The sequence below is a fragment of the Rhinolophus hipposideros genome (assembly GCF_964194185.1).
Source record: "Rhinolophus hipposideros genome assembly, chromosome: 6".
Taxonomy (NCBI): domain Eukaryota; kingdom Metazoa; phylum Chordata; class Mammalia; order Chiroptera; family Rhinolophidae; genus Rhinolophus; species Rhinolophus hipposideros.
Genome location: NC_138052.1, coordinates 8,177,696 through 8,190,486, shown reverse-complemented (window position 1 = coordinate 8,190,486; position 12,791 = coordinate 8,177,696). Strand labels below are relative to the sequence as shown.

General features: G+C 40.5%; 1 protein-coding gene across 2 annotated transcripts in view; it reads right to left on the bottom strand.

Moving 5' to 3' along the window:
* Positions 1 to 12,791, bottom strand: part of CLASP1 (cytoplasmic linker associated protein 1) — a 240,411-nt gene that overhangs the window by 99,925 nt on the left and 127,695 nt on the right. For both annotated transcript variants that reach the window (XM_081051108.1, XM_081051107.1), the window contains exons 11-19: positions 12,231 to 12,323; positions 11,325 to 11,470; positions 10,316 to 10,451; positions 9,209 to 9,279; positions 5,403 to 5,462; positions 3,661 to 3,738; positions 1,993 to 2,160; positions 1,334 to 1,383; positions 380 to 550 (exon numbers count right to left, since the gene is read on the bottom strand). In XM_081051108.1, coding sequence (XP_080907234.1) covers positions 380 to 550; positions 1,334 to 1,383; positions 1,993 to 2,160; positions 3,661 to 3,738; positions 5,403 to 5,462; positions 9,209 to 9,279; positions 10,316 to 10,451; positions 11,325 to 11,470; positions 12,231 to 12,323 — 973 coding nt within the window. The remainder of the gene's footprint in view (positions 1 to 379; positions 551 to 1,333; positions 1,384 to 1,992; positions 2,161 to 3,660; positions 3,739 to 5,402; positions 5,463 to 9,208; positions 9,280 to 10,315; positions 10,452 to 11,324; positions 11,471 to 12,230; positions 12,324 to 12,791) is intronic.

Here is a 12,791-nt window from a genome sequence, read left to right as displayed (position 1 = left end):
CTCTAGGTACAGTCTCAGATTAGGGCGTCCCCAGCCACATGACGATCTCTGGAGACTTCCTCACTAAACCATCCTGGCTCTGCTCCCACCAATGTCAGGAAGGGAGAACACCCAGCTTCAGCAACACGGGTCGGGGTTCAGGTGCTGGCTGGGCTGCCATGGAGGCGGGGAAGTGAAGGAGCACCAGTGTACCTTCTAGTCACTAAAAAGGACGATGCTCCGGAATGAGCAAAGGGGGGCTGTTAAGCAACAGGGAGCGCACCGACTCACTTTCACTTAAACATCAGCCCTGCCACAGTGAGAATTTCCTCAATTAGCACAGAGGTAAGCGTCATCTCAAACAGCAATACGTGGGGGCCAGGAGGCGGGGGCTGGTTACCTAAGGATGCATATGACCCTGGAGGCAAGGCGGCTGCCGAGCTGAAAGGCGTGGCGCCGGAGGCCGAGGAGACTTTGGATTTGGCGTTGGCTGCTGCGTTCACGTCAATGTCACTTCGAGACCGCTGGAGGGACCCAGTTGTTGATGCGGACTTGGTACTAACTGTGGAAGCTTTAGTGGAAAGGCAGAAACATCAGACAGGACTACACTAGAATTTTAAACATATATTATTAGAACAAGTTTTGCTTCTCTTTACAACAAATACCAAGTTTTAACAAAGGTTGGACCTTTGTTGGCGCTGGCCAACCGTTTCTTCTGGTCACTGAAGAGAGTTCAGCCAATGCTGAGGAAATGAAAAGTGACCGCAGAATCCACACCTGTCATATCTGTCTTCTTATAATCAAAGACTATAAAACCCCAAAGAATTGGACCCTATTTCTGGTTAATGTGAGAAGTGAAACAATGAAAATTGTTCAGATCGGGCCAGTTTCCTCACAATGTGGCAAAATGTGCACTCTGACCCGGACAACCCCCTGCCTTAGGAAACACTCCCCTCTCCCACCTCTGACGGCCCCCACCTGCTGCTGCTGCTGCTCAAAGCATCACAGGCTGTCTTTACTCTCTCTCAGCAGGGGACCAGAGCGAAGGAGCTGCCTATTTCTGGCAGTATGCACATGCTGGCGGGAGGTGTGTGAGGAGAGGTCCCAGAGCCCAATTTCTGCCTGCCTAAGTCATCCTGACCATGTATCCCCACAGCTAACGTCCTGGGAAAGTGGGACTCTGCTGGGGACAGTAGGAGCGCAGAGCAGAACGGCACGCTCTGCAGATGTGAGGCGGCGCTGAGAGCAGGTGGCTGGCTTCCAGCCCCGAGAGCAGCCTGTGGGAGCAGCAAGCCCACCTGCGGTAGTGGGAGAGACGTCCAGTGTACCACCATCTCCACACCGTTAGTCTTACCTCTAGAGTTGGTACTTCCAGTAGAACTTCTTTTGGCAGACAGCGGCCGACTGAAAGTAAAGGCATATACCTATTTATTATCAAATGTGCACTTGATCTGCATTAACACAGGCACAATCTGTAACTCGAAATTATGAAAATGAATAATTATTTCAGAGTTTTCAGAATTTCTCAGGTAATTTTGGCCATAATCTTATAATCAAGTTCATAATCTTGAACTCCCAATTTCAGAAAAGGTTTAACACTATATTTTCAACTAATCTCCCAAACACACAGAAAAAAGTCATAACTAGAGACAGACATTAGAAGTGAAGATGATTAACACATTAAGTCCCAGGTTTTGAATGCCCTCCCTTTCCAAACTTGTCTCCAAGTTAATATGTACATGTTTTTAGAAGACATTTTGAATAATTCACTTACATCACTCCAAAACTATACAATTGGACTGCCATATGAATTTAACTAAAAACTACTTATGACAGAGACCGAGCCCACTTAGATCTTACCATTCCCACAGCACCTCACCTAGTGCCTGAACCCATCTGAAGTACGGGGAAATTTTAACAGGCACATACATATGTGTTATAGACAGACCTAGAATTTGCGTTGTCACGCAGCCAAGTTTTAAACATAAAATCTCACATTCCTGAATCCCTTACTTCAGACTCTCTTGAGAGCTAGAAGACGAGCGATCAGATTGCGGCAAAGACACGATGCTGTCCGAGTTCTTCAAATGGGACTGCAGAGCCTTCTGGTAGGAGGATTCCAAGTTGTGGTATAAATGCTCTGCCTCTCTGCTGAAGTGACTGTGGAAACCCCAGTAACACCTCGGGAAAGCACACACTTCCTGTTAGTCAGTGGCTCACAACAGGCATTTCGCTGCACTCTGCAGTGCACCCCGTGACACTGCCCAGGACTAGACTCCTCAGTTTCCCTGCCTAGTAGCAGCATGGCATAAGGAAAAGACCGTGGACAAAGGAGGCCTGGTATGAATCCTAAGCTCACAACGTGCTGGCTTACTGACACTGGGCATGGTACTTAACTTCTCTGAATCTCAGCCTCATTTATAACATGGAAATTAAAGGGCCTAACTTGCAAGAAGACTGGAGAGCCTTAAGGAGGATGGAGCTAAGACATCTAGAACTGCACCTAAAACACGGCAAAGGACTCATTAATGGCAGCTTTTATCAACGCAGTGTGACACTCGTTGATTTCAAGTATTTAAAACTTAGACAATACACACAAAAGAAAATGAAAAGACGCTCAGAGCTACTTGAAATCTGTATTACATTATGACTTAAGAAGTAGAAAAACTGGGGGAGGAGGGAACACATTCCAAGAATCAAAGCACCTTAAGTACGTAGCAGATCATTAACAAATCCATTACTAATAGTTTTTAGCAACTATGAATTATGCCACTTATTTTGGCAGGAACTACCCAAGATGACATTGGGTAATTAAGCACTGCAGTGTCATAGTGAGGTCCTCCCCAAATCTCAGAAACCAGACAAATGTAATTTAACCACGAGAACAAAGAACAACAAGCACTTGATCACAATGTCTTAATGCAGCTAAGTAAAACAATCACATGCCAGGCTAGTAAGAACAGATTTTAACCTGTGTCAAGGAGAGAGTTGGTCAACTACAGAAGCACAGAAAAACCCAGCACAGGTGCAAAGCTGGCAGTGCTCGTCTACGCGCAGCCCAAGACCAAGTCTTAGCCCGAAGCTTCCAGTACCCAGTCACGATGGCAAAGTCACCCAGGGAGGTACATGTAGGGGCACCGCCACGTGGCCGGGCATAACCACTCGGAAGAGCGCCTCACCGGAGACGGCAACAACAGGTGACCAGGTGTAATCTGCGCATGAGCTCAGTCACGTCGCTTCACCGTGATTCACTCTCACACAACCACCAGACGCTTGCAAGATATCACAGGGAAAGACTGCCCTGGTCGCGATTCGTCAGAGTAAATCAAGGTCGCTTTGGATTATGACTCGGCTTCTAACAGGGATCAATGAGGGAGAGAATGCACTGAGTGTGCATACCAGTGCTGTTCTGATTCTTAAATCTAAAAATGAGCCTTCGATTGTCTACCTCAGTCCTAGTTATATTCAAATAATACAATCGCTCTTTCAGGCCTGGGCACTGAACAACCTTCTAAACAAAAAGCTACAGAAGTATTCTGATATGGCCTTTCGGGGTCATATTTGTAAGTTATGACTAACAAAAAGTTCACGTAACAATGTGTTTTTAATAAGGCAATCTAGAAAATGCATCTGAGAAATAAAATAGTGACTAAAAACAGTGGTGTATAAATAATCACTTACTTTCTGGCTTCTATCCTTGCTTCGGAATCAGCATCATGTATTCCCTTCTTTATTGTTTCGGCTAATACTGATACGTGTCTAGATATTTAAAAAAGAAAGTAGTAATAACAATCATTAACATGATTTATGCGGATGGAAACAAATGTGAGAAATAACTTCAAAATGGCAACTCAGAGCTTTTGAGCCAAGTGAGTCAGCTAACATGCAGCTTAGAAAACCAGAACACTCTGCAGAGCACCTCATACTGTCTGGTACTGGCCCCACACTATCACCCAGCCTAGGTACCCCGAGAACCCTACTCTCTGATGGGATTCTGGTATGAAGTTCTTAAGTTACAGCTGATTGTTTTCAGGCCATTCTCATTTAGCTCAATCTTAATCAGCCAAATCAAAAAAAGTCTATTTTTCCATAGTCAGAACTAGTTTATATGGACATTTTACTGAGATAATAATAACCTAAACACTAACGAGCTATCGGCATCACATTCCTGCAATTACACAGAATGTTTTTTCAAGTTCCACTATGCAATATGAACAACTGTATAAAATTATGTAACCACTGTATAAAAAGGCATTCTCTTTAGTTGTGTTCTCCCTGAGAAGAAATCATTAAACTGTCTCACTATGAACATTTCAGTTTTAGGAAAAGAGAAATGACTAGGATGAGTAGCTTCACACAACGAAGACTGGTTCCCGATTTTACCAGCCCGCTCCAAGTCTCTGCCTCATTCCTTCGTCCCTTCAATAAATACTTAGTGAACACCTGCCAAGTAGCAGACGCTGAGTTAGGAGGTGAAGGAACACGTGAGGCGTCCTACATCTGAGTTCTTCATGCGTTTCTCTTCTTCCGCTCCTGTCCCAAGCTTAACTCCCTCATCCGACTCTCCACCTCTACATTCCAAAATTACCACCAAATCAAAAGGATATAATACCCAAGAGATTGAAGAAAAAGTATTGAAAAATAAATGTGCAACTATCTTCTAGATCAAAATATTTTCAGATGAAATTCTATCTCTGGGAGTCTTGGCTTTGTTACATCTCTGACCACTGCAGTATGGAGTGGGACTCCAAGGAGTACTCAATTTATTAAAATTCCATGCTAATAAAATGTTTAATATGCTCTAAAGTTCTTTGCAAACTATAAGATATATCATTTAAAAAAATGGGTGGCACATACTATCTATTTCTCCAAATTTAACTCAGAAAGAATAAAAGCACCTAAAACTGACATGAATTAAAAATAGGAAAAAAGGAATCTCAAAATGAAGACGCATGCTTCTTCAAGGATTCTGTCATAATCCTACTTTTTAGCATATACCAATCTGAATAAAAAGAAAACTGCTGACTTTCTGATACAGAGGGGTCAAAAAGGCAACTTTCAAACGAGTGAAATACCTTTTAGGACCTACGAATTATACCGTGCCTGCTAACTTTGAACACTTACCTCACGGGAACTGACAGGAATATCACACTGCAGGATCAGAGTCAGTAAGGAGTTAACCAGGCTTTGTACCTGTCATAGTGCACATCTGCCCACATCTCTACGCCCACTAATATTTCAACCAGTGAAATTAACTACAGGCTTCTACCAATATTACATGCTTCCCATCAGTAGAGATAACAAAAGTAGTTGTGCAAACAAATGCTTACATTCCTTCATTTCTGATAGAAAGTGGCTTGGACCACTGGCATTAAATCTCAAGAGTAAATTCAGAGGACTAAAACAGCAAATCAGATGCTCACCGTTCCAGGGAATGTGTTTGCCATTCTTGTAAAAGTAATTCTAAAAATTCAAAACAGCGTCTGAAAATTGTAAAGGAAAAAAATATGTAACTTAGTAATTTATGTTAGTGAAAATAGAAGCTTTTTTCTTAAATGACCAATACAACTTTTTATAATTGGGAAATTGTTTCTAATTTCTATGATTTAAAATATGGAACATAAAGATGGAATCAGAATTGACTAAAAATCAAAGCAAATGAAAAAATTAAGCATTTATGGTGGTAAGAAAGAAAAATCAGAGATATAGGAACAAGATGCAAAAGTTCTCTCCAAATCACAAACTTAAGCTTCATGGGGAACATTATTAAAAGGGCGTATCATTCTCTTCACCTCAAATAATACGTTAATACAGCATGTAAACATGCATGAAAAGATCAATGTACATTACAGAATCAGGGAATTGGTCTCTGCATTAATTTCACAGAATGCCTTGCAGAAATAAAGTAAAAACTGCCCTGAAAAACAAAGTGTTTGTCAAATTTTCCTGCTCAAGTCCTAAGTAGTGCTTAAAATATATTTTTTCTAGCGACTCAGCTATTTTCCTCTCTTTAATCTTTCAACATCCTTTCTTCTCCAGCCTTTTCACTCTTGTGATTTTCCTTGGTCTGGTTTGTGCACAAGAACAATTGTAGGCTCATCTCCTTTGGATTACATCACCACTTTGGGTGAAGTCCCGGATGGATATCCATCTTTGGAGGAATAAATCTAAATAGTCTTAGGAACACAGTCAAGGAAACAAATCAGAAGGTAATCTTTCTCTAATGATCAGACTTCTTTCCCATGATCCCCTCAATTCAAAACCTCAATAGATCTTTAATAAACCCTTACCCGATGCTAGATGCTAGAGATACAACGGTAACCAAGACACGACCCAGTGAGTGACACAAACAAGAAAGAGTCACCCTGTGCCAGAAGCAGAGTGGACTCTTCTAGAAGCACCCAGTCCTTGGGTTGGAACAGGACGGAGTGCGGGGTTTGGGAAGCAAACTTTCTCTAAGGACAGCCGCTGGCCTACGCCACATCCTGCCCTCACTGTTGCTTTCCCACTCCTGCCCCAACCTAGGCCATGTTGATTCTATTTCCACCCTTTTCCCCGCGTCAGTTCCTGGTATTTTTTTATTTATTTTTCAATGCATGTGTATATGTCTATATTTATTTATCTCTTAGTGAAAGCAGCCATCTTTAGTGCTAATTCTTGTCTAAAATGTGTTAGAACAAACTATTTTAGGTTTTGCTTTCAAGTTTTTAGACTAACATCACACTCAGAAGTCTATCAACGTTGGCATCATTTAAACACATCAGTAATTAAACACATCAGGTTAGAACTTGTCTCTTTCCCTCACCTACTTATCATTCCAAAAGCAGCTCAATTTTCCACTTTCTATGAAGCTTTTTGGGAGCTGATTTTAATCACTGCTTTCTCTGAATTCCTAAATCCACAATACATACGCTGTAACCCACTCTTACATTGCTTTGCCTTACTGTTTTTAACCTCCCCCAATTAAATTATAAAGTTCTTAAAAACAAGGAGATTATGCAATCCATTTCTTAAAACTTCAAAGCAAAGCGAAGCCTAGCGCACTGCTTTGGTTTCACTGCTTCTTACCTGTCCGAAGGCAGCGGGACGGGGCCAGATGGTCCCTTACTTCTTTCAGCATTAAGACACATGGTTCTTACTGACACTCACTCTGACTAAATGAAGAACAGCAATCTGGATGTGTGGCTCAGAAAATGAAGAAGAGGGTGGCAATTCTACTGTCACAGTAATTGTGGCTGCTACTCACATTTAGTACCAGAGGCTAGAAGTGTGAAATGCTATGGACTGAACTGTGTCACTCCAAAATTCGTATGTTGAGGCACTAATCCCCAATATGATGGTATTTGGAGATGGGGTATTTGGGAGGTAATTAAGTGGAGCTCTCAAGAAACACCAGAGAGCTTACGCGTGCATGCGTGCGTGTTCTCTCTCTCTCTCTCTCTTTCTCTCTCTCTCTCTCTCTCTCTCTCTGCCATGTGAAGACACAGCAAGAAGGCAGCCATCTGTAAACCACCCTCATTAGAACCCAACCATGCTGGCTGGCATCATGACCTCAGACTGCCAGCCTCCAGAACTATGAGAAAATGAATTTCTGTTCTTTAAGCCATCTAGTATATGTATCTTGTTATGGCAGCCCAAGCCGACTAACACACTCAAAATCCTGTCACATTCTACAACAAAATGTATGTCACTTCACTGCAAGAACTCTGCCTTACACAAAGGAAAGCCGCACTCTGAATTCATCTTAGAAACCTAAAAACAACAGTAACAATAACAGCAGCACCAGCAACAAATTCTAATAATGGCTACCATTTATTAAGTGTCAAATCCTTTTACGTGAATGATTGAATCTGCAGAACAACTCTGCGCAAGGGTACTCTTATTCCTAACAGGTCAAAAAATTAGTAAGTGGGAAGAGGTAATACTTCAACCCAAATCTGTCGGTTCTGAAGTTCACTATCATCCATCTACCTAGCTGACTTCACGCTGTCGTCTCTAGGGGAAGCTGAAGCTGTCCGCCAGTCCTGAGGAGCGGCTGACCTGCGTGTCAAGGCTAGACGGCGTTCGTCAGCTGCATCCAGTTCAGCCGTGCAGTTCAGAATTAAGCTTTTTCAGTAGAAGGAGCAAATTTCTTTCCTCCTGGCTGCATACAGTTGGATTACTCCCCTTCTTTTATTCCACACGACTGTGAATAAGATGGCAGTAGGGCCGCCTAATGCTAAAGAGGGTCCCCGACCCATGGAAAACTGGCAGGACCAACATGACAGCCTAGGAAAGGAAGGAAACAGCAGGCAGCTAAGGTGAGCTGGACGCTACGCCTGAGAGGGAAGGGCTCTCCCTCTCACTGGGCTAGGACCAAGACACAGAACTCCAGGAATGGGGCCAGAGGCTGCGGCGCACTAACGGACACTGTGAAGCTCCTGACAATATCACTGAGAGGCTTCAGGGGTGTCCATGAAGCCCCTGGAAATCTACACAAAACCAATCTATGTATTTACATTTTCCTGGGAAGAGGGGCCAGAGATCTGAACAGACTTTCAAAAGACTCTGTGACTCAACAGTCAAAAACCATAAATCCTAGCTAGAAGAGCCCTTACTCCTCACATGTGGGTCAGGGCAGCTCACCGGGACACATGACAAGACAGGGACATAGGAACAAAGCTGCAGCTAGCCACCCAGGTCGTATCTGCAGGGTTTATCTCCCACGGCTGTGAAGCAGAAGCAGGTGACTGGTCAGAATTCGGAATCCCAGAAGTCACTATCAGAAGATGCAGACACACCTGTCCTACCTAAGCTAATAGGAAATAACTTCCATTAATTTTTACATTGTTTTTGTCTTGCACGCCGTCACTGTCTTCACATTCAGAGGATGCGATAGACCAATGATATAGGTAAAGTGATTATCTCAGGAAGAAATGCACAGGGGGTCCTCTCTCCCCCTCCTTCCCCCATCCCCAATTAACTTACATACCTATTCATTCATTCATTCATTCATTCTCATTCTCTCTCTCTCTCTCTTTCACACACACACACACACACACACACACACACAAGATTATCCAAATTTACTTTCCTGATTATTTAGATCATAATCCTTTATCCAAAAGCATTTATTACAACAATCTTAAATAATATTAAACATGGCAAATAAACTTTTTCCCATTGAAGAAAATCTGAAATTTGTTTTGTTTTAAATAATTCAAAATTAATGAGGAGACTTAAAATTTACCTTCTAACTGCAACAGATTTAGAGGTACAGTTGCTTGTTATGACAGGTATTAGCCTCGGGATGTGTGTGTGCTGTGGGAAAGAACAAAACCAGAGATGAACACTTGAAAATGCAGTAATAAAACAAAACTAAGACAACCACTTCCTTACTAACCTACCTAACACACATACATATATATCCATAATAGAATTTCACAGAGTTTAAAAAGGAAAGTTTCACTGGATATTGCTGCCAAAGGCCATGACAAAATTTACAGAGCCAAAACTGACATGATGATATGGAAATAAGTCTAAAATTAAAACATATCATTAGTACAAAGTCTAAATTATCTGAGCAGCAGGTCTGAGCGAGTCCAAAAGGGGTCAGCAGACCAATTTATTTTGGTATCGTTTCAGTGGAAATGTTCAATAATGGCACTGGGTTTAATTTGAAGTAGGCAGTGCAAACAGTAAGAACTAAAAAGAACACAAAGTAAATAACCCACAATAATCAGGACTATTCTGGGTAGATATTCGTTAGCATCATCAAGCCCCAGTCACAAGGCTTGCCTCTGGGAAAAGGGGCTTGAAGGTAGGGAGAGGTGATATGGAGAAGTTTCATTTAAGACTTTGTGAACTAGGTTTTACTGAAAACTCGTACATATTCAGATAATTATTTAAATCTAAATAAATGTTTAGCAAACTTAATTGAAGAGAGTATTTGGTGTCTGTGCTTGCCTACAATTAATTAAATAACAATGACAGGTAAGTAACAAAACCACAAGAACAAATACCTAAAATGGAACGACTGGGGAGAGGAGGCAAGAATGGGAGTGATATCTGGAGGAGTAAAAAGAACAGAAACTCAGAAGCAGACGCAGATGTTCAAATATTTAAAAGCAATGATGAGTCAATCAACACCTCAGTAACTATACACCGTATCTGTAATTCAGATTACAGAATGTAAAAGGCTCATATGCTATTATTGGGAAAAAGGGCCAATACTGTATGTACAACAGGATTCCAACTATATATGATCGCTCTAATGAAAAATGCCTCTAAATACTGCTTACCAACCACCGATATTTACCAGTTGCTTATTCCATGTATGGCCCCAAAACATACTTACCCGAATGATTAACCTAACAGCTACCACACCAGACGTGGACATAATTTTGGCACTGTTTGGAATTAAATTAAAGATTGTTGGCATAATGGCTTCAGCTCCATGGTCAAACTTATTCCCCAGAACTGATGACAGATGCCTACAATAAGAAATGAATACTGGACTGTAGTTACATCTCTTGCAAACAGTGAAGCATATAAACCTCTTAACATTTTAGAAATTTCATTTCAAGTTATCTAGGGATAAAGGACAAGGGTGTCACATCCTTCGATGGACATGTAGAGGACATGGCAAACAGCTATTATCCCAAGAGTTTGTTCCTTTTTTGAAAATAAGTCATTTCCAACTAACTAATCTTAAAATAGCAAAAAATAAACAAATTGATCCTACATTAATAAAGCATAAACATGAAAAAGTGCCCTCACCCTTTTATTTTTAACATAAAATACTCATGCTTCAAAATGTGGCAGCATCCAAAACTTTTCAACAGTTCAGTACCCCCTTATGTTGCTGCTTCCCTGATAGTCAGACATACTTTCTAATTCAGAAGTTCCAGCTTCAAACAGTCATACAAGTTTAGCTGGGATAAAATTTTACTGCAGTACATGCCCTTAACTTTAACTTTACAGCTTCAGTACTCTTCTAGCAACAAAGAAACAAACAAATTCTGATAATCATGTTATATCCTGCGAGGAAAATTAATGAAGAGGCTAAGAAACAGAGTTTATAAATTTCATTTTTTCCCATAGTATAAATAACAACTGCCTCAAGTTTAAAATAAAGGCTTCAGAGCTAAGTCACTGAATAAAGTTTCAAACCTGTCACACTTCACATAATTGGACGAGAAATATTATAAAAGTATTAACAGAAGTGTAACTGGAATGGGTCCGGAGGACTAGTCAGAATGACATTGAAAAGACCCCTCAGACAGATGCAATGACCATCTCTGAAGCCCTGTGCTGCGACTGACTATTTTAAGAAGTGTTACAATCCGGAGCTGTGCAATCCTTACCCCAACGTGATACACGCCTCCCGCACTACCTGAGACCGCAGATCCTTAGCTGATAGTTTAAAGGCTGCATCCAAAAGTCGCAAATGTTGAAAGAAGTTATCATACTCAGCAGCACCAGCCAAAAGCAAAGATCTAATCTTTTTTAGCTAGTGGGATAGAGAAAATTAAGATATACAAAATAATTTCTAAAACAGAATATATAAAACAATGGAAGCCACCAAATATGAGAAATCATTATCAAAGTTAAGCAAAATAGAAATAATTTTACAAAGAGAATTCAGCCACTCAACTATTAGATAACATACTAAACAAATCTACATATCACAAACAACAAATAATTTTTGAAATGTATCTGTGATAAATATATTACAATTCTACAAAGTGTATTTTTTAATTGGAAACCATTTAGTATACTTGTACATTCTGTGCTAAAACTCTCCTTTAGCTTGTAAAAAGCTCCTCCCCTAAGCTTACCTTCCTCCACACCCCACTCTAACCGCCATTTATTTAATGAATCAAACATCTTCCACTTTATCATTACTGTAAGGCTGGTCTGAACTTGAAATAGAAGAAAGGAACAGAGGAACACACACTGAAAAAGCCACTTTACTGGCCAACAATCACAGATTTAAGTCTTTACCAAGGTGAAAGTGGAGGGCATCACCAGACATTTCACAGTCTTTGTTAAAAATACAGGGTATACAGAAAGGTGTAAGTTGACATGTTTTAAAAGTAGAAATAGAAGTGAGGTACTCTACCAAAAGGTAAAGTGTTAGCGCAGTAATTTATATTTTAAAGATTTCACCACTTTAAAATTCATTAGAGCTGTACCCCAATTTCATAACAAAGCATTTAGTATATAAATAAATCTAATGAAAATGTAATCAAATGAAGTCAACAGCTTACAGCATTTACTCTTTGCTCCCAGTCATGCTTATCATCAGATAGTATTTCCCTAATCTTGTTTATGGATTCCTCAAGGTCTCGGCTGGAATAAATCTGTAAGCAGAATTGATTTACAATCAACATATAAGAAAAGTTAAAGACTCAACAAAGATTATCTTAATTACGGGACTTCGAGAGCATTTAGTAAGTATAATAACATAAATCACTTCATTTCCCAGAGGACGTATGAATGAGATAACATCTAGAAAGATTTGTCTTAGAATGAGCTTCTGACCCTTTGTGAATACAGAGACCAGATTCTATGGATAACCTTGCCTCAAATACAGCTTTACTATAAACCTAACAGAGGATTTCACATGCAAAAAAGAAAAAAGCACCCTAGGGTACTGTTGGTGATACACAAGTCATTTATTACTCTTAGTATTCTGTATAACCCCACATTTTACTTGTTTAACTTTAATCACTTTCACATCTACTTTCTCATTTAAGCCCACATCTTAAGACAGAGAGTCATGCTGGGAAGGTCAGAAATTTTAAGTGCTATCGCAATCCAGAGCATGG